Source organism: Ornithodoros turicata, chromosome 6 (assembly GCF_037126465.1).
Source record: "Ornithodoros turicata isolate Travis chromosome 6, ASM3712646v1, whole genome shotgun sequence".
Classification (NCBI taxonomy): domain Eukaryota; kingdom Metazoa; phylum Arthropoda; class Arachnida; order Ixodida; family Argasidae; genus Ornithodoros; species Ornithodoros turicata.
Genome location: NC_088206.1, coordinates 2,326,645 through 2,348,995, shown reverse-complemented (window position 1 = coordinate 2,348,995; position 22,351 = coordinate 2,326,645). Strand labels below are relative to the sequence as shown.

Here is a 22,351-nt window from a genome sequence, read left to right as displayed (position 1 = left end):
ATCGAAACCACGACAACGATATCCACTCTTGAAGCCCCACCTGGATCACTTGGATGGTATCTTCTCTCAAATATGGGAGGATGTTCTTTCGTCCCAGACGGGTACCCTTTGACCCCTGATGGGTAGCCGCCTTTCACTCCGCTTGAGTATCCTCCTTTCACGCTGGATGGATACGCTTCTGCCATCCCGGACAAGTACCTCCCTTTGACACTCGGCGGGTACCCTCCTCTTCTGGTGGTACCGTATGCGGGAAAGTATGCATGTCTCTGGCCCTGCGAGGGAAATAAGGAAGAGTGTCGTTACACGATGGCGGCAACGTCAAAGGAAGAAAGTAAAAATATGACAGTACACTCTTAAAAAAAGGGTGTACTTTAACTCCTTTAACTCCTTTTTTTGCCACATATATAACACCCTTTTGAGAGTAATTGTACTGTCCAAAAGGGTGTTATATATGTGGCAAAGGAAGGAGTTAAAGTACACCCTTTTTTTTAAGAGTGTACGCGTTACGGCTGCCATAAGATGCAAAGGAAGAGACAAAGACAAAAACAATTTTGTCTTAACAAAACTCGGAATATGTCTCCTTCCCCTAACTGCAACGAGCGTCACGTCACAGCAGACGCGGAGTACATACTCCTCGTGTATTGAGGTATACCATGCGTGTATTCTAAGTTCGCTGACGGTCGCAATGTCTTGAATGCGGCTTTGACTCGTCTGGACGTCCGGCCTTTTGACATCGTAAAGATTTCAGGTGGCCGAAAAGGAACCGGCCACCGCAGCACCAGGCGGCTGCACTGCAAGAACTAGTGCGGTTCCTCGAAGAGACCCGGCACGTACAGTGATTTGTGACTTTCCCTCTTCAGCGCGTGCGTTCCTTAGGGTGTTTTTACCACTATTCTCCCCGCTTTTCCTTCCATTGAACTTTCGGCCTCTCTACTGCTGTCCTCCTCTTTTCTACTTGCTTCTTAGTTAATCTAGTGTAGGCGTACCGGGGTAGCAAGTCCCCTCTTTTTGGTGTGTTTGTCACTTCTGGCATCAGTCTCATGGAAACCAGCAAATGGAATATGCCATGCAAACTCTTGAAAATGCCTAAATAATCTAAATAACTGCAAGATGTTTCTCGCTTTCTCGTCTAGCATGAACCTCCCAAAACATTTGCAGCGTTCACTTTCAATAAACTTAGCCGAACCGATTTTATCTCCAAAATTCAGAAAATAACAAACTTCGCTTCACCTACGTAAACATTCCCGCAACAGGAAACGAGAAAAAAGAAGAAAGAAAAAAAAAGGGGGGGCGAAAAAGTATGTGCACCGATTCACGTAGCTCGGATTCTAATCAACGAGAGGCTATAACAAATCACGTGAGAGGCGCGCTGGCTCTCAATCACGGCCGATTAGCTGACCAATCACGTTTCCCGTCCACGAAGGCAATATACGACGAAGATCCCAAGAAAGACGAATACGCGGAACCACAAATTTTTCCATCACGTAAAGAATAACTCGGTGCACCTCATTTACCTCCTGACACGGCGAGAGGTTTGGTTAAGCCTAATTCCATCTTTCTCGGGTCGAACGGAGAACATATGAACCATCATTTCGATCACATGAAGCGTCTCCTTTTTCTCGTTCTCCGATTTTGCTTTCGTATTTCTCGCCCTTCCTTCTTCTTTTCCCCGTGCAAGTCACGACTCGGTCCAGATGTGCCGCCGTCGGAACTGCTCAAGTAGTATAAGGAGGGGGGCTGTTCTCGTTGCGAGGGCAAAAATATACAGGTGTCGTTCCACTGTTTTTGCTCGCGGTGTACAAGATTATAAGACCGTCGCATAGCATCGCTCCACCGTATGATGAATTGTTGTCGTGCGAGGGTAATTAATTATGGCCTGCCACCTTATTGCAGACGCATCAAGTATATAAGGCACAGACAAGGTCACGTGATGCAAATGTCGGCCTCAGCGAGGCTGAATTCACACAAACTTCTTGCGTCCGTCAAAAACGAACGCACGAAGGCCACGCTCGTGTGAATGGGCATATATGTCTGCATTCCGTATACGCATCCGCGCATGCGCGTTTCTGCTCCGCAATGATAAGCCAGAATAGGGCTGTTGCAGTGAGGTTTGCACAGCGCCATTTCGGGCCCAAACGGCCACAGATCCCAACAGTAGGTCATTTCATCGGCTGTTTCAAACGGTATGGTGCCAAGAAAGCTACAAAACCTGTAGGAAATCCACAGAAAAAGCGGTGCTTCTTGAAAAGTGCGAACAACTCGAGACTGTGTATTTGAAAGTGCCGCGTCGTCTGCTAATTTGGGGCGCTGACGTTGCTGCTCACTCGCGCCACCTGGCCCATGCAGAGAAACACGTCTGCTCAGGATGGACGCATGATTCGTGAAACAAAAACGAACGTGTGAACAGATCCGCGTAAGTGGTGGAGGGAGGCAAATGGGAGCCGGTCCCTCATATACTGGAGAGGAGTCCCTTGGTAACGCGGTCCGCCCCTTGGTGGACCGTGTCTTTGAACGCGCGGCCTATATATCAAACGGTCGTCGGGGCAGCATCGGTTGCGGTGCTGTTTCCGTGAAGATTTTTTCTTAAGATTTTTTCTAAAATCCCATCCTACAGTTGGGAATACAGCAGCACCAGCAGCAGCCCGTCTAGGGACTACCTCCAAGGGCTGGTAAACACGATGAGGTTTAGGGGGCAACATACCGTTAGGGTTAAAAGTAACACCGAGAATTCTCAGACAGGCTCAAGAAGGCTCAGACCGAACTTGGCTTGGGAGAGAGCGGCTAAGGTTAGGAGCAAAAAAAAAAAAAAACTTTGCAAAACTATGGCAGTGTAAAGGGTTCAGGGTAGTGGAGGGTGTTATTAAATTCAGATTACCAGATTAGTTAAAGGAATTTAGAATATGCTAGAGGCGCAACACAGGGAGGGGATTTATTGGAAATTTGGGCTGAGTTAATTGTAAAGCACAGGAGTGTTGGCGCTCTTCTGAAGCACGCGATGCAGTGTTACACTCAAGTGCAAAAGCAATGGGGCAGAGTTTCAGTACTGGCCTCAGTTGATGACTTTGTTGGGGAAAATAAAGGGAACCTGTAAACTAAGGACACAGGGAATAGTAGGCTAAAACGTTAAGGAAGATGGGCTCACAAATTCGGTGACCCATCTCATCAGTCAACAATATAAAAAACATGATGACGGTGTTCACGCTTCTGTTTGTCTGAGGTCGTTAATTAAGGTACCCTGTACGTGATGCTGATACCAGACACTAATCTGAGATGGAGGAGCAGCAGCAGTAGTAGCTCTCCTGCTTGATGACAATACATGAACAGCACTACCGGTTCCAATGGGTCCCTTTGCTGTCTTGCTTGATGACAATACATGAACAGCACTACCAGTTTCAATGGGTCCCTTTGCTGTCCTACTTGATGACAATACATGAACAGCACTACCAGTTTCAATGGGTCCCTTTGCTGTCCTGCTTGATGACAATACATGAACAGCACTACCAGTTTCAATGGGTCCCTTTGCTGTCCTGCTTGATGACAATACATGAACAGCACTACCAGTTTCAATGGGTCCCTTTCCTGTCCTGCTTGATGACAATACATGAACAGCACTACCAGTTTCCGTGGGTCCCTTTGCTGTCCTGCTTGATGACAATACATGAACAGCACTACCAGTTTCCGTGGGTCCCTTTGCTGTCCTGCTTGATGACAATACATGAACAGCACTACCAGTTTCCGTGGGTCCCTTTGCTGTCCTGCTTGATGACAATACATGAACAGCACTACCAGTTTCCGTGGGTCCCTTTGCTGTCCTGCTTGATGACAATACATGAACAGCACTACCAGTTTCAATGGGTCCCTTTCCTGTCCTGCTTGATGACAATACATGAACAGCACTACCAGTTTCCGTGGGTCCCTTTGCTGTCCTGCTTGATGACAATACATGAACAGCACTACCAGTTTCCGTGGGTCCCTTTGCTGTCCTGCTTGATGACAATACATGAACAGCACTACCAGTTTCAATGGGTCCCTTTCCTGTCCTGCTTGATGACAATACATGAACAGCACTACCAGTTTCCGTGGGTCCCTTTGCTGTCCTGCTTGATGACAATACATGAACAGCACTACCAGTTTCCGTGGGTCCCTTTGCTGTCCTGCTTGATGACAATACATGAACAGCACTACCAGTTTCAATGGGTCCCTTTGCTGTCCTGCTTGATGACAATACATGAACAGCACTACCAGTTTCAATGGGTCCCTTTCCTGTCCTGCTTGATGACAATACATGAACAGCACTACCAGTTTCCGTGGGTCCCTTTGCTGTCCTGCTTGATGACAATACATGAACAGCACTACCAGTTTCCGTGGGTCCCTTTGCTGTCCTGCTTGATGACAATACATGAACAGCACTACCGGTTTGAATGGGTCCCTTTGCTGTCCTGCTTGATGACAATACATGAACAGCACTACCAGTTTCAATGGGTCCCTTTGCTGTCCTGCTTGATGACAATACATGAACAGCACTACCGGTTTGAATGGGTCACTTTGCTGTCCGTTAAAAAAAACGGACCGTATCTGGACGAGAAACAATGGCCATGTGAATCCGTCCCAACGTGGATCGGCAAGACGCTGAAGACAACGACTACTGTACAATATAGACAACACACACCTCGTTTTGGTTTTTCCTAATAAGCGGTTAGAGACCTTACGTTCTCTCTTCTCGTAAGTACGCATGATACTCTTTTTTATCATCACCGGCAAAACGCCTTCGCGGATACCGTCTAGCAGCCTCCCAGGGTTTAAGGCCATATTTCAGCTACGGCCTTTTTTTTTTAGCGCCATTGCCTTAAAGGCCGTATGTGCCCGACCGTCTGAAAGAGGTATTATGCTCAACACACGATGGCCATCTCTGCGAAATACCCGTTACAATGCACATTATGATGCAGCACACATTCATACATAAGAATTAAGTGCAGTACTTGTTTTATATTTATGTATTGTTCGAATTGCTGCTGGTTTGGTCGCATCGCGTGTGGATACGGTACATCACGTTCCTGTTCCCACCTGGGAATGATATAATGAGCCCCTTCACAATATAAGGATCCAAGTCCTATATATATGGTATCCAGAAAGGTCAAATAGAGCTTTCAGGGCAGGGCGTTAGTGGACTGGATGTGGCCAGTGACCAAGCAATTTTGTGAGAGAGACAGGGGGCAAGAGTCCAGCTCGTTAATATTTGTAAAAATATGCATGTTGCGTCACTTTTACACAATCAAGCAATGACGACTCAACAAACCCGGACATGTGCCGAGGATTTTCCGTTACAACTGTAGCCTCGCGACAGCCGATTATTGTAAGCAAATATTGTAAGACAGTCTTACAATATTCGCTAGGAGCCGGTGCAGATTTTTTTCGGCAACCCAGGTGGCGAATTTTCCCATTCATCATCATCAGTGTATTTTGTTGTTGTTGTTGTTGTTGGTTCGACGGAAATTATTCTCTAAATTTTGTCTGTCTAAATCAAAATATCCATCTAAATATTCTCTATTTCGTAGAATGGGGTGAAAGAGGCAGGTAATTCATCAATGAATGTTTTTTATACGCTTGGTCAATGGAGCGGAAGGAAAACGGAAGTTATGTGAGAAGATTTTCCAGTTAAAATATTTCTAGTGGTCTTTTGGTTATCTAATGCTAGCGTCTTGCTTTGCAGGATATAAATGACACGGAACCACGCTGTATCATTGCGAATCCTTTCGTCATTGTCTTTCATTTAATGAGCCTTCGTATCCCCCTAATTGAAAATATTTTCGCGTGATAAGATGAGCGAATTACATACAGCATCGCTCTTATGTTATCATTCTGTTGAAGAACGGCAAGTTTTTACCGCAAATTAACAGTATTGTTGCCGAGATATTTTTCTGCAACTTAGACATTTACCTCAACAAACACTTTCTGTTCTGCGTGCAAGTACTTCTGTTCTTCTACCGCAAGACAAGCAGGCATCAAAAACGTGATCTAGCTTTTTGTGTGTATCTGTGTTTAAGATAATACTGATATGATAATGTTGGTTTTGAAATGCGATATTTCGTTTCTTCTGATACTAGTGACCGTCGTCACTTATGTCACTAATTATGGTACCTGAAGTTTCAAACAACTACAGCGAAACATCCACATGCGTATAATTCTTTTAAGACACATGTGAAAATACGCGACATTCAAAAGGCACTTTGTGCATGAGAGCATCTCTGCTTACAATACATGCGCTACTACACTCTACAGCTCCTGATACGTTTTACACCGTTGATAGATGTAAAATATCGCAGTACATCATTCTCTGCCTTTGTTAGACATCACAAAGTTGTTCCGTCCAAATATCACGCGTTGTGTGACAGTAATACACGCGTAAAGGCTGGTTTAGAGTCCGACGTAGTCTTCGCTCATCGCCGCCCGCGTTCCGCGCCGACCGCTAGCGTTCGCTACGCCACACTTCCTCATCCTACCGGGATCGTATATAGTCTGGCGCGATTAGGCGCAGCGCGGCGAAAACACCACCGCGGAGGGGGTGGGTGGGATATGTTTATTAAGAAAAAAAGAAAGGAAAGGTACGTCAGCCAGACGGAGGTCGACCCGCTATTCCAAAAAGATGGTAAATGGGGGACGAAAAAGAGGAAAAGGAAAAGAAGTTCAGTAAAAGAGGAGAAAAGGGAAAGGGAAAGGGAAAAGAAAAGGAAAAGACAAAGAAGAAAGGAAAGGAAAGAAAGAAAAGAAACGAAAAGGAAAAAAGGATTTTCACATTTCGTAGGGAGGGTATACGTTTATTCACACAAAAGGAGATGTCAGCCAGGCAAGTGCCGGCTTACTACTCCTTTAAAAAAAAAGAAATAACAGGTGCGGGAGAAGCCGCGATGGCAGCGATGTGCTGCGGGCGGTGAGGCTTGTCGTAGTGGGAAAGAAAGCATATCTCGCGATTGTACCCGCGTGTTGGAATCCGACAAAAGACAATACATGTTCTCATCGTTGGTATACTGTTATGTTTATACTGCTGTAATACGGTTGGTACCCCCAAACATATACACTGAATTCAAGAATTTAGTCACACGCGTCTACTCAGCTGTTCTCCCTCTTTTGCTTGTCTCTATAGTCCATCCCTCGTGTATTATATAGGCACGGATGTTCCTTAGCAGCTTCGATTAAATGCTTAATGGGCGACGCCATGTTGGGAAATGAGAGTCCACCGGAGCCCACGCCGTGCACAGCCCGCTGCTTACCGCCAGATGCAGAGCCTTGCTCTACTCCCCCGACGGCGGCTGACCACGGCTGACGTATCGCGCGTTGCCGCCGCGCCGCGCCGCGCTTCGCGGAGTGTCGGCAACTATGAACTCACCGGTGCGGTGCGCTGCGCGTCGTTACGCCCCGCTCCGCCGGACTCTAAGCCAGCCTTGACGCAATGCTCAGAGTTCGCCGCCCTGCCCAAGTTTGTCCCGGAAGCGCGCCTCCTCCTCCCACATCTCCCGCGAAACCGACGTCACCTATGGGAGCGCAGCGCAGGCGATTGTCTCCGAGGTCGTCTGGCGTTCGCATCGCAATATATACTACTAAGTGAAAAGTCCTCGGTAAATACGCCGACTTTCGCTTGCCAGTGTCAGTTCTGACGTGACCATGTTGCGTGGAACACGGCGTTAAGCTCCTGGCCGTACGAACACGTCCGACGCTAACCAGAAAACATTCAGAAAGCCCATCGTAGAGCAGACGACGTCCCCTAGTACACCGGCTCGCCCGCCCGCTTGTCGGTCGCTCGGTCGCCAAGGTTACCAACCCTCCAGGCTCCAGCCGCTCCCTGACTTGTCTCGTCCGCGACCCAAAGGGCTCACATTGATTGACCTTCTCCGGGTGACGTTCCCGGAGAGGGAATCTCGGAATACTCTCTAATACGCGTCGTCTGCTCTTGCCATGTGTTACATCAAACTGCACAGGAACAACGGCACCAATTCGCGTCCGATTTTCGGCGTTATTATCAGTTGTGAACGCGGAGTAAGACGGCACTCTAGTTCCGGAATCGACCGGAACGGATACGATAGCCCCTTTAAAAGGTACACGCCCTCAATGACGTGGAAAACATGAGCCTGGGCAACAGCTAGAGAGACAGGACAAACACACGACTCAAGTCGTGTGTTTGTCCGTTTCCTCTAGCTATTGCCCGTGACTCAGACTTTTCACATCGTGGAGTTTGTCCACCGGCTGACCTGCATCTATGCCTTACTCTCAGTGTACGCCCTGCATATGTTGATTTACACCCTTTAAGGTGTAAAAGGATTTATAGTTACGCTCCAAATGAATGATGGTTGTCGAAGACAAAGGCACGAGCAGTGGGATTCGACCACACACCCTCTGACTGGCGGCCTCTGCTACGCTCCGCAAGCCTCGGTTGTCTCTTGGCAATCAGAGGCCCAGTGCTGGTGCCTTTTCTTCAACTGTCATAATTCAATTGGGGTTTGAAGCAACAACAACAACAGCAATAAACGAAGTAGAAGTGATGATGACATGGGATGTTTCCCCGTGGGTACACACACGAGCCCACAGGACATAGCCACAGGACCGTACCCCACTTCACAGAGATTAATATGAGAGGATGAATTATGATGAACGGGAAGAGGGCGACAGGTCGGAGTTCTGTTTAGAGCTCTTCGAGGACTCCAGTGGCTTGCATGAAAGCAAAAAGGGAGAGCGAAGAGCCCGGCACTGATGCGCAGGGGAGCTCCATGGGCCAAGTACTTTGGGCAGGCTGAATGGTCTATGGTCAACAATAAATTATGGAAAAGTAACGATGGAATAGGATGCTCCCCTGTGGTGGCCGCAGGACCTACTCGACTTCAAAGAAGCAAGGGAAGTGGAGAATAGAAGCTGTATACCTGGTAAAGCTAAACAAGTGGCGATATGTGCAGCTTGTTTTCATACCCATAAAGAAAGTTTCTTTCGTCATTGTCTTCCTAAACTCATCTCGTCATAGTACATTACATGAGATGCGGCTTTCCTGCACAATCGGTGCATCAATTTATTTCCCCGAAATGACACCCAGAAAACGGATCAGTAACAATTTACGATGCGAAGTCATAAAGCCGGCGAGTCGTTTCTTATTCTCGTGCCTCATCCAGATGTCTTATATATATGTCGGTGGAAAACTTAATTTTGCAACCGTCACACATCGGTGCGTCATAAATTATGACAGCTCATACTATTGTGACCTTTTCCAGGCTTTTTCTTTGACTCAAATTGCGTTTGAGTGCCACGCAGCCGTCAGGAAACGATTATTGTTATCTTTATTTTTTTTATTGGCATTGCGAAGAAACTGTAGCTGTCAGCGGAGTATGGGAGTGGGCATATGAAAGGATGGAGGGCCGACTTCAGGGGGGGCTGTTCCAGCATGTATAAGTAAAATCTACCGGAATTTTCCGGATGAAACCTCAGAAGAGGATTTCGATCTCGACACCTCCCCGTCTTTATACATGATCCTGGAGTTATACCTACGAACGAGCAAATACTGTATCCGCGCGTCGACTTAGATGATTCTTCACATAAGTAATTAAGTCATTGTTAAACAGATTACGCGGGCCAAGAGTCGCATGGAATCTCATGCTGGTATAGGACTCATATGTGTCTCGTATACCAACGTCGCAGGCTGCCCATTGCCAACGGGGCCCTGACGATAAATAAATAAAATATTATTTCGACGTATTCTTCCCCCAATAAAGCTTCCGTCGAGTAATATCCCTTCTTCGACATACAGTCCTTCCATGATTTGCTCCACGTAACTAACTACCTACACGCAGGCTTCATATCTCATGTAATCGAAGGCTAAACGTTTCTCCCGTTCATCATGGCTGACCTTCCTTCCGTTTTTTTTCCCCCTTTTCGTCTAATAAATATATCCCCCCCCCCCCGTTCATCATTGTCAGATAGCCCCTGACCGCTTCTCAATGTCCCAATTCATGCCAGCGTCACGTATTTTCGATGTCAAGCAGCCCTAATGAAGGAGTCCGTTCTTGACGTCCAAGCGCACATAATCAGTCCGGTATTCACCACGTCCATCGATTTCCCTGACAACTTCTCGGATGTCATTATTATCGGTCACTCGGAGTTCCGTGGGTTAATTCGTGCACTTCATTTCTTCGTGTCGGAAGCTCCCTGGAGCAGTTTTTACGCAGTCCACAAGCAGTTTAACGGAACCTAATGTAGTACTAAAGTACCTCTAGTACTAAATAGTACTCACGGTTGGTTACCAATACGACTACACTTTACTATCTAAACTACTAAAACGCACTTACGACTTGTTGCTGTAGCATTTGCTATCATTTTAACTATAGTCGTGTTCAACTTAAGAAGGGAAAGAAATCTAGTGCGTCACCTCTCAAAATATTACTGCGCCGCGGATAGTACGTCTGAACACAGTTGGACACAGTGAGGTCACGCTGCCTCCTTGCGTCAGATAATGTAACTCACTCTGCTGCTGCTCCACATGACACTACGCTGCAGCAGAAAGTGCTGCTCCCCTATACTGTATGGTGGCGCTGCAGTATTCCTCCTGGCGCGCTATTGCTTCTCCTTATCTTCAACGGCGTATGTACTTGACGGACTAGGTGTCTTTTCTTTCTTAACTTGAACACGGCTATACAGGGTGTCCCACCGAAAAAGGGCCAGGGGCTAAAAGAAAAACGGAGTGCTCTACACAAATGGAACCAACTGTATACGTGCTTGGCAGTTGTGTGGTCTATTCAAAATACTTTTTTCATCACCCATTGTCAATTAATTAGCGGTAATTAATTTTCTAACTTTTTAATTATCGGTTTTAGCTCTCAGATGTCAATGAGGAAGTTGTAGTACATGTCGAAAAAGTCGCAACTGAAATGGTTCGAGGTTGCTATGGCTTGTGGTTTCGTTTTTTCGCGGGTTTAAAAATTGGTATCAGAAGCCGCGCGCACCATAGAGTGCTCCCCATAATTCGGCGCCCGCGCGCGACGATTGCAGTGCACTCTGCTAGGTGCGCCGTGAAACAGGTGAAATATCTTCCTCTTGTGTGACGTGGCCCAAGGATGGTCTCCAAGCGCTTATCTGAAGGTCAATGTACGCCGGAGGGTGCTGGAATCGTCGCGCGCGGGTGCAGGATTGTCGGCAACGATCTGCGGTCCGCCCGGCATCTGAAACCAACTTTTAAACCAGGGAAAAAACGGAACCACAAGCCATAGCGACCTCGAACCATTTCAGTTGTGTCTTTTTCGACATGTACTACAACTTCCTCATTGACATCTGAGAGCTAAAACCGACAATTAAAAAGTTAGAAAATTAATTGCCGCTAATTAATTGACAAGGGACGATGAAAAAATATTTTTGGGTAGACCACACAACTGCCAAGCACGTACAGTTGGTTCCATTTGTGTAGAGCACTCCGTTTTTTCTTTAGCCCCTGGCCCTTTTCCGGTGGGACACCCCGTAGAATGTACCTGGATGAACACAACTGAAACGTCACCAGAACTGGACAACCTTATTAGCAGTGTGTAGGTTTGAAATGTTTGAAGCGGTGGCGTTAGAAGGGACGCATGGAACGTGGTGATGATGTCAGGGTAAGAGACTATACCAACGGAGAATAGCGTATATTTTAGTAACAATAATTTATAATACTAAAACAAGATCAATTAAAGGAAGATACAAAGAGACGGGGACGACGGGGCACTGTACCAGCAACCAAAAGTTCATTTGACGGAAGCAAGGTCTATTTATACATGATACCCTTCTTCTCCTCTCCTTTTTGAACCGGTATTTTTTACGAGGAACATTTCTAATGTATCTGTCAAGGTGACCGATGGAGTGCTAACACACGCTTCCTTCAATATCTTTATCTCGAGAGCTTCTAAATAAACCAAGCCCCCCCGTTTGCTGTTCTTATGTAAAACTGTGGTATTTAGTAGACCTGGTTGACACCCGGTACAATTGGCAAGATGTTCCACTATAGCGTACTACAGCTTTTTGTTAAATTGGCATTGTGGTCTTTTAAGCTGTGGTGTTAACATAGCGGGAGAGGTCTGACCTATATGTTTCTATGCAACGCCGGTGGTGCATATTTTGCGGTCGACATATTTTGCGCGACGTTTTACTTTGCAACCCGCATGGCTTTTCTTATTTACTCTATTTATAAGAGAAGCAAGACCATTACCTTTACAGAAAACAATATCTACACCATGTTTCTTTGACAATTTCTTACCCTGTGGGATGCTCAGTGTACATACTCTATTACAGCAACCTTATCTCTATTATCTGCATTTTTTTCTTTTGACATCTGCAATATTCTACTCTGCTGACACACAACTCGATCAACACATCAGCGAAAACAGATTCGGTAGACCCGGGGTTTTCAATTGATTTTAGTATGCCATACCAACCCACCCGAGTTTTAACTTTATTTAAACCATACTATTTGCACAATACGTTGTTGATGTTGATGTTGACGAAAAAATAATAGGGAGATATAGGGACCAATACGTTGTATTGTATAACTAACAGTTGGTTATACTCTAAACACGCTGGTGGTGGTGGTGGTGGAGGTGGAGGTGGTGACGAGATCGGCTTGCCGTTGATGGCCTCACACATGAGGGCAGCGTCACGACAGTAATCGACATGATATGAGATGATGCGTTGAGGTGCTGACGGTCGAAAGCTAAGATGTATGTCGGTCACTGCCAGGTTTGGTGAAGGGTCCCGTGAGCAAAAAGAAACTCTATCTCATAGTATTTGGGCGAGTCCAGATCCCTGGAGGAAGGAGACTGCAAGCTGCGAGTTCTGGAGTGTCTTTCCGTGAAAAAGCCTGTGGGATGAAGGACGCCATCCAGCGTGCAATAGACCTCTCCCTGTTTGTAAACATGTGACGTTATAGTGTTCGACAGCGCCACCAATTTTGTAGAGTCGAACTACGCTCGAAGCTAGAGGCGAATAAGGCCGCGCCCGATACCCAGGGCCTTGAGGGGATTACGATATTCCCTGAGAGGGACGCGACCTTCGGTCCTACTTTTTACTGCTAGTACGCAGCAGAACTTCACCACATAGCACGCTCGTATAGCCAACCACCATCCCGAATGACATCGTTCTGCCCCTTGATTGGTTACAAATGGGATGGGAATGGGATGATCCGGCCAATCTTGGAATATGGGTGTACGGTTTGGGACGCGCACGAAATGTTACTAATTCAAAGACTTGAGAGGGGTTCAACATATTGCGGGTCGCCTGGTGTTTAGTTGTACGGGATCTATTGTTAGTGTAAGCGATTTAAAGTCAAGGCTGGAGCGGGAAGACTTAACAAACCGGAGAAGAAAACTTAGATTAGAATTTTTAGGAAATATCGTAAACGATAAGACGGGCATAAGGAAGAAAAAATATCTGAAACCCCCTCCGTATATCTCTCCAAGATCCGATCACTACAAGAAAATCCAGCCATATATAGGTGCGGGACAGATGTTTCTCTTAACTCGTTTTTCCCGAAAACGATAGGTGAGTGGAATCGTCTTGAGTGCTGACCGGAGAGGCCGGTCTGCTGTATTTGCATAGTGTTGTACAGGCGTTTTGTGCTTACCGCTGTCATTATTGTTACTTACTTGATTTGTTGCTTTTTGTACCCCGCTATAGTGCAATGCCGTAAGGCGATGTATAGCGTATGCGCGTAAATAAAAAAAATAAATAAAAGACGCTTTCCAGAAAATGAGTTTTGATAAGATTTTCAACCTTTTTTGCGCTTCATTTTCAAGTTTTTCCCATTTATAGTACGCGGGGACGTTCAGTCACAACTGGCAGACGACAGTGGTTCTTCTCCGTAGCAACGACCACTGAAAGCACGTTCGTGATTGGCTATACGGCCGTTGAAAACACGATCCTCATTGGCTCATATAGCGACGAGTAAGCAGGCTTTCTCTATCTATAGGTGCTGCTGAAACGATTCACTAAAACTAGCTAAGAAGAAACATTCGCTTCACGAACCATTAATTTGGCGACTTTCTCTCTGAAAGCTTGCCGACCAATCAGCGGATACTTGTAATCGACAAACTATGTCACCGGATCGTGAGCCGTCGAGTCTTAAAACTCTTTTCCGCGCAGGACATGCTGCGAGATTTATAAGTCTTACATAAGGGAGGTATAAGAAGAGAAAATGTGAGCGCAATTACAGACACCTGCGTTGTGGCAGGCGTGATTGCAAACTCTCCCTGCGGCTTAGTAAAATGGAAAAGGTCTCTATGAAAAGCCTCTCTAGTCGTATAGAAAATGTGTTCCATCACTATGCGGGGGATTCGTGTACGGCACTGTGAACGTCTGAATCACGTTCTCTCTCTCTATGAGGTTCTGTATTTTTTTTTTTATTCTTTTTTTTATTTTTTTTATTTTTTTTTGCTGCTTTGACACAAAGAAAACGCAAGGGAAACGGCTGGCACAAAAAAAAAATGAGAGAAATATGGAAAAGCGAATGATTTGGAAGAAGGTTGTGACGCGTTCAAGTTCGGAAGCCGCCATGCTATATAGCTACGGCCGTGCTCAACATGAGAGCAGCACGCAAATATAGTCCGTTAACCCTGACAAAATTAGTCCAAGAGAGCTATTATACTGCAGCGCCCCTGTACTTTCGGGATGGGCGTCGACTTGCCGTGATACGGAGTGACGCGACTATAGGTATTGCTGCCTGTAGGCACCGCACAAGCATAGGGGTCCAACCTCCACCTTCGGAACGGACACGACACGTTACCGACAAGTATTGAAGTATTTCTGTCATGCCAATGGGACGATAATACTGAATCTGGGTACCGAATAGCATGGTGAACATGCCACATCGTATAGCTGTCAGTCGGTATGTGTAACCAGAACAGGTACTTGCACATTTTGAAGCTCTGCACAGCTCGGTGTACATGCGTGAGAAATTTCAATAAAATCATTTATATAGAAACACGCGCGAACAGTTCCTTAAAGTAGAAAACAGTTTCCATTGCCTTGAGCTTCACGTCGTCGACTTCGGAGCGAAAACACGACACGGCAGACAAAGAATAAGAAAAGTGTCACACACACTTTGAATGAAGGCGCATAACTTGTAGGTCTTATGGGCGTCTCGCATGGGTTTTGCGACCGCTATACACAGATGTTACATGCATTCGTATAGATGCCGCTCGTCAGGCGTTCCGACGTAAAATTACTTGTCAACTTCCCTTAGACGACGCAGACGCACGTTTACGATACATGCTGTTAGAGATATCCCTGCAAGATGTACCATATTCAAGTTTCTCCTTGCAGTATGCTATGCTCATTTTGATTGACCTTTTGTTACTGGCATGTTAGCACTCCCGAGCAACTGAGGAGTGAACCCTGCTTGAAACCAAACACCGGCGAGATGGGCTCTAAAAAAAAAAAAGTTCTTCCGTTTCAAAATCGCATGGCTTATACCACGGAGCTATATAACGGACTTTTTCTGCTTTTTTGTAAGGTCACAGTTCCAACAGTAGCGCACTTGGAAAGAGATTACACGTGATCCTGTCATCGCCTTCTGAACCCAAAAGGCATCCATACACATGTGGTTCGTGCTTTGGCATCGTCCTCGGTGAAAGGAAAGAGAATGGAAAGAGTGTGGTCGAAGCTTACAGGCTACTCGAGCCGCAGCCAAGCAAAAGCGCATCCGCAGCAGAGAAGTCATGACTATATCTGCCCATCATGTCCTTGTGCCGAGCCGTGCCGTTCACACCAAGTTTGAACACGTGTTGTCGTATTTAATCTCTACACTAACTTAAAATGCATCCTATGTGTATAAGGATTTATCGAAATTGATTTATTATATATGGACTTAAGGATAAGGATGCCGGAAGAGAGAGATATACTTAGAAGCGCCACCGTCCTTCGAACACAAAGCAAAGTCACGGTCTCCCAAGTCCCAAAGATGAACAAACTTTTTTTTTACAAAAGTTTTTCTCTTCCTTGCATTCCCCTCTCCTCCCGGAAGCCCCCCTACGTCACAGGATGACGTCACATCCCCCTAGAGAATTTAGACAGCGTTCATTTGGCTTGGCTCGTAAAGTTGCTGCAGCGTTTCTGCGCGACGGCTCCCAGCTATTGGCAGGCTCGTGTGCCGCAACTGTTGTAGCCCGTAAATCAACGATTGATCAAAGACGGGCCACGCAGACTTCCATCCCAATGCACGAGGCTTAATACATGCACACACATTCGGGCTCTCCGTCTTCCGAAATGCCATCGTGATCACAACTGTTTCTTCGAAGCACCTACCGTTAGATCACGAAAGGGATGTGGCGTCCTCGTCGCCCAGGAAACAGCGAGACGGCGAGGTATCTCGTAATCGTGAACGGATCCTCCGGCTTTTTCGTATATATAGTATGCATATCGTGCATGATGTTGCGGTCTGGGGATATCGGTTATATGTGTAAGATGAACCAATGTTACGTTTTCGCTGTCTCACGCTTTACGACGTGACTGAGTGTCGTGTCCAACAGGGCGATTGATGGCGCCCACACGTCAACTGTGTTCGTCAGTGTGACCGTGGGTGTGGACCGAGAAACATGAAGGACAGGATGTGTCGGGGGTGAGGGAGTGTCCTTGTGCATGTGAGCGAAATGAGAAGTAATGGTAGGAATGGTTAGCGTTACCGAAAGGAAATTCGGGGGGTGTCAAGTACGAGAAAAACGCGTGTAAAGGGCCCACCTCGGTATAGGATGACGATAAACGCGAAAAAAATGGAACACACTTTTTTTGCTGGGGCGGAATTGAATCCTGCTGCTCGACAGCGGGACAACAGTTGACAGTTTTGCTCATTTTCTGCACATCGTTGTATGTCAGGTTTCTCTGACTGCCACGCGCGTCCGCTCGTTGGCAACATTGATGACGCAGGTAGCCCTTCAGTTGAAGGTCCACTTAGACCGTCCTCCTGTCCTCAACAGAAGTTATCCAACTTGATGACAATACACGCAGGTGACGGGCGTCACTTTGTTCCTGTAGCAGTACAGTCACCGCGACCCTCATCCTGATAGGCTCTTCTCTTAAGACTAACTATATCAAGTGTGATAGCTCGCCGCATATAGCAGTACACGGTGGCCACGCTCACGAGTATTCACCGATTGCTTGAGGCTGTCCATTTCGGCAGACGATGGGCGCACATCGTCGGTCCTCTTCGAGGATCCTTCGAGGGTCCTCTTCGAGGATCCCCTAGATACGTGCGCTGTCCTCTTCTATAGGTGACTTCGGATGCTCTGCCGTCATCCCATATGCGACTTTCCGTAGTTTTGAACTGTTGCTTGCCGACGCTCATGTGTTAACCCTTGACATGCTGTGGCCTCTTGGGCAAGAGGTGCTACTCAACTAGTTGTAGTCAGTCCGTGTGACTGGACTTCCACTTTGATGTCAACCCACTAGCTTCTACTACTTGATGACAATACACGCTCCCTATTCTATGTTGTTGTTTTTTTTTCGTAAAAAAACGTAACGCGAAATCTTTACGCAAACGTGCAAACAGTCCACATCCGGAATTTCACACTACAAGTACAAAGTGGCACACGAGGTAGAAACACAAGCTAAGATGCATTTGCTCACTTCAACAAAGAGAAATTCCCGTATGACACAATATACACAACATTAGAAGTGTGAACGCTGCTATAGTATGTCCTATTACAGATAGTGCTAGCACGCAGTCGGGAGCGACATGCGGTCAGCATGCCCTTCGGTCCGTACCTTTTCAAACCCGTTATCCGAAAGCACTTTATCCGCACCCTTATCCGCACCCTTATCCGCTCCCCTTAATTGCTTACAAGGACTCCAAACCCCGAACATAAAGCTATCTGGACAACGCCTCGTTTAGCTTATAAAATGAGCTAGAAGAAGTGTGCCTTACTGTAACAACGCCGAAGTAGAGTAGCGTAATCCAGAGCCCCGCCGACGGCGCCATGTTCCTCTCCTGCGGGGGAAAAACGTCAAAGTTCGCACGCGTTTCGCGCGCGCGTCCAATGCCGAGCCGCGAATAACACGCGCAGCTTCAACGACCTAATACTGCTCCACCGCTGTCAGCTTTATTTATTACCTCTCCCACCATCAACTTGTGCGCGAAAATTACGTCCGTGGGTGGCTAGTTCTTCAGCTGTCTGCCAGGTGGCGCGAGCTAAGGTATACGTTACGTCACGAGAAAAATGTGTGACGTCATACTGGAGTGCGTGACCGTTTCTCAAAGTGTGAAAGCGCGCTTATATTGAGGTGACGCCAGCGTGGAAGTTGAAATCACCAGCTGAGACCTCGGACATCTGTAGAGGCCATTGTTTGGATCGTTTGTTGTGTTTATGAGAGGGTGACTGTGAGCAGACGATGGGATTTGTTTACTCTGAAATGAATTGTTTTACTCCAGTCAATGGAAAGTAGTAGTTCCGTTTTCTACTTCTAACTTCAACAGTTTCATTCCTGGTTCCGAGATTGGTTTTCGCTTTTGGCGTGACAAAGAATTGAAGTTTTTTCTTAACAAAGTAAATATTTCAATTTTTTTCAGTAAGGATATTTCCGGCAGACTTTCCACACGAATGTCAGCACAATTCCCCTTGAAGTCGGCCCAGGACGCATACTAACCCCCTGTCTCCCCCTCCTTCCTGCTGTCCTCTCTCCATCTATTCACATCTGTACGCCGCTCATAGCCATCACAGTTGCGTCGCGGCGATAACGCGGAAGTAAAAAGTAAAAAAGTTTCCTGTCTGTGTTTTTTTTTTTTTTGTCCCTCTCCTCAGCGCTCCCTCTCTATATGTCAATCAAAACATTCATCAGAACTGCGCACAAAGAAACCTCGATATAACGAACCTCTATACAACGAACTTCGCGGTTCTGCGAAATAATTTGTCATATCCCTGCCGCGACTGACTGCCATGCCTTGGTCAGCCGCTCGGTACAATGAAATATTCGATCAAACGAAGGAAATTGTGTTCCCCGTGAGCGGAGTACAGACGTGGACAGAGGAATGAATGGCGGACAGGGAGGTCCTGGGGGGGGTGGGGGGGGACAGGGGGGTCCTGGTCCAGTCCTGGGCCGACCCGTCCTTGTTCTCATGTCATTATCCCGCTTGAAGCTCTCCGAAGGTATGGACTGTTGCACGGACACAACTATAGCACGTACAATATGCTCTGAGTAGATAGGTTCTGGTTTCACGTGATTAGTCTTCCACTTTGATGCCGATACAATATGGACTGTATGAACTGCTTGGCGACAGTACGTACGCACGGGCGGTATGGTCTGACTTCATTGACAGGATGGCTGGCATGTTTCTGGGCACGGTACCTGTTGCACGGAATGAACAGAAGCAGTTGGGCTTGCTGGTTACGGAAATTAACTTCAAAGTGTGGGTTAAGCGCTAGCACTGAGCGTTCGGTGGCGCTGGCTGTGGAAGCGTGGGGTGCGTCCAAGCCATTGGCGCTGGTTTTCGCGCGCACCTGGGACCTGAGCAGAGCCTGTATGGGATCCGGGAGTGCTCAGCGGTGCTTGGTGGTGTGGTCCCGTTTGTTGTGGTTCTTTTATATCGCCATGTTCATGCACTGTGAGTGAGAAGTAGTGCTCTATACTCACCGAGGGCTATCCTCCGGAGCGGACTTTTTCGTATTTAGAGTATTGTGTATGATACACCGCATTTTAAATGCTATATGTCCGGTATTTTGGTATCTCTCAGTGCTTCCACGGGGGAGTTTTTGTACTCTATTTCAAATACATTTTGTAGCATTTTCTACTCAATACTCTAACTACTTTTTGGATCGCCTTTCAGTTTTCCATTTTCTCATTCTTTTCATTCGCGTGTTTGCTCTCCGGGAATATCCATTCCTACGTCCATTCGACCCCCGGCGTTGACCTTTCTGGAAAATTCGAATTCAAAGTCCTGTGGTTTTATAACGTGTGCATTACAGCTGCAACAGAGTTCTGACCTAAATATATCTCCATTGGCTCTGTCCTATAGCCTCCTAGCTCTAGGACACCCCTATACTGGCAAGCTTCTGCTCTTTCTCTTTGTTATGTATGACAAATCGGTCAGTGACTGCAGCAGGTCCTACTGGGGATTTTGTATTTCAGTCAATGAAGAAGTCATTCTGCACGAGTTGTCAGTTCGCAGAATGGAGTCAACAAAAGGGGCACGTTCTCTTCCCTGGCCTTCGGACGTTTTTCGGACGACCTTCGGACGTTTTTCGAGTACAGTCGTGCCTCGTTAATATGAACACTTTCGTCCGCGACCAAAATCGTCCATAAACCGAACTGTCCATATTATCGAATACCGAGGAAAAAACAAAAAAAAAAACAATGATGAAGGTTTATTGAAAACAATTCTCGAACTAGTGCCTGCTTGCAGGTTGCACATCGATTTAAGCTTAGCAAAACGTCGGCAACGCGTAGAGGCTGCTGCTCATCACCATTGTCCTGAAATAATGGAAGAGCCTTTGTATAGTCGCGCTTCAGCCACAGCAGATGTGACCGTTGGCTATGCGTTCCTCGAGTCGTTGACACCAGGGCCTGACAACTTGTTCCCTTGAGAACTGTGCCGCCTCTGTTTGCGTTAGCTGCCAAGCGACAGCACTCTGTTTAACTAAAGATATCACAACTCCTTGCATGAGAGCCACTTGCTCGTGCACGTGTTGGGAACAGTCATGACGTCATACGGGATTTTCCAGGCCCCCTCATGTCCACAAATAACCCCCTTTCTTCTTATAGTTCTTGTGGGCATCTGTGAAGGAGGGGCCATAGCTCCGTTTGTGCAACGGAACATTCCACTTTCAAAAGTTATCCGTAGAATGTGGGGAGAGACTTGCCCTCCTTATCAATACCGTACATAATAATGAGACAAATATACGTGGACTACATATGGTTTGTACCTTGATAGACCGCCCATTGTCCGAAAAGCGAGATTCCATATTAACGAGACGAAAATACCTTGAAAAAGTTTGGTCTTCACAAAGACCGTCCATAATTCGAGTTGTCCATGTTAACGGGGTCCATATTAATCAGGCACGACTGTATATGTTTTGGAAACCAATAATGAAATTTCAGCCAAATGCAAGCTTTGCTTACCCACCGTTTGGTTACTACGATTGGTGTTGTTGTTGCTTTTCATCGATAAATGCGTCATCGTGCGCCACCGGAAGTTCTTAGGGTAAGCAGAACACGCGCTGCGTGCGTAAATGTGGTGCTATTTTTCCTGCTCACACCCTGTACATCATGTTTAGGTACGTATAGTTTCTGAAGTATTGTGATACTATGATACATCACAATTTCCGAGCTACAAGCTCGATATACGAGGGTGGTTCCATAAGTTTCCTGAACGAAGTAGAAAATGCGATTAAGGACGCGTTGCGCCATCTGTTGGAGTGCCGGAGCACCACCCTCAACCCTCTCCATGCTTTTGTCGGCTGGAGAGCGACATTTCAAACAGCCAGGGTGCCATGAGTAAAATCTTGCAGCCAAAGAGAGGACGAAGACACAACGGTAGAAACACACAACAGCGGAACTGCAGGGTGCGCTCTTCAGTTAAAATGGCAAAAATCGAGTACCGCGCTGTGATAAAATTCTTGACAAAAGAGGGGCTTTCGCCTAAAGAAATTAAAGCGCGACTGGACAACGTGTATAGGGAAGCCTCTCCGTCGTACACAACGGTAAAAGACTGGGCTAAGCAGTTTCGACTGGGGCGAGAGTCCATTGAAGGTGATCCACGCGATGGTCGTCCAGTGGAAGTGGTGACACAAGAAAATTTGTCTCTTGTCGAGGAGGAAGTGCTGAGCGACAGGCGTCTGAAGGTGAAAGAAATCTCAGAAAGGCTGGCGCTTTCCAAAACAACCGTTTTTCGCATCATCGGCGAGGGCCTTCACATGAAAAAGGTCAGTGCGAGATGGGCGCCACGACTTCTCTCGTCAGTTCAAAAGCAACAGCGCGTCGTCTGTGCCAAAGAGTTTTTTGGAGCTCTGTCAAGAGAACGAAGAAGAAATATTGAAGTCAACTGTCACAGGGGATGAGACTATGGTGCTCTACTATGATCCCCTTTCGAAAAAGGAGTCGATGGAATGGCGCAAACCAGGAGAACCACCCGCAAGGAAAGCCAAGGTCACACAATCCACAAAGAAGATCATGGCAACAATATTTTGGGATTGTCACGGGATCCTCCTCGTCGACTTCAAAGAGAGGAACACCACAGTGAATATGACTTATTATGTTTCACTCCTGCACCGACTGCGAGACGCCATCAAGGAAAAGAGGCGCGGCAGGTTGAGTCGAGGTGTCCGGTTGCTCCAGGACAATTCCCCTGTCCACACGGCTTCTGCTGCCAGGGCTG

The 22,351-nt window shown here is 46.7% G+C and overlaps 1 protein-coding gene across 1 annotated transcript in view; it reads right to left on the bottom strand.

Moving 5' to 3' along the window:
* Nucleotides 1-18,073, bottom strand: part of LOC135398816 (mucin-2-like) — a 47,506-nt gene extending 29,433 nt beyond the window's left edge. The window contains exons 1-2 of the mRNA XM_064630310.1: nucleotides 17,909-18,073; nucleotides 41-272 (exon numbers count right to left, since the gene is read on the bottom strand). Of these exons, the coding sequence (XP_064486380.1) occupies nucleotides 41-272; nucleotides 17,909-17,962 (286 nt within the window). The 5' untranslated portion in view covers nucleotides 17,963-18,073. The remainder of the gene's footprint in view (nucleotides 1-40; nucleotides 273-17,908) is intronic.
* Nucleotides 18,074-22,351: the final 4,278 nt, after the last annotated feature.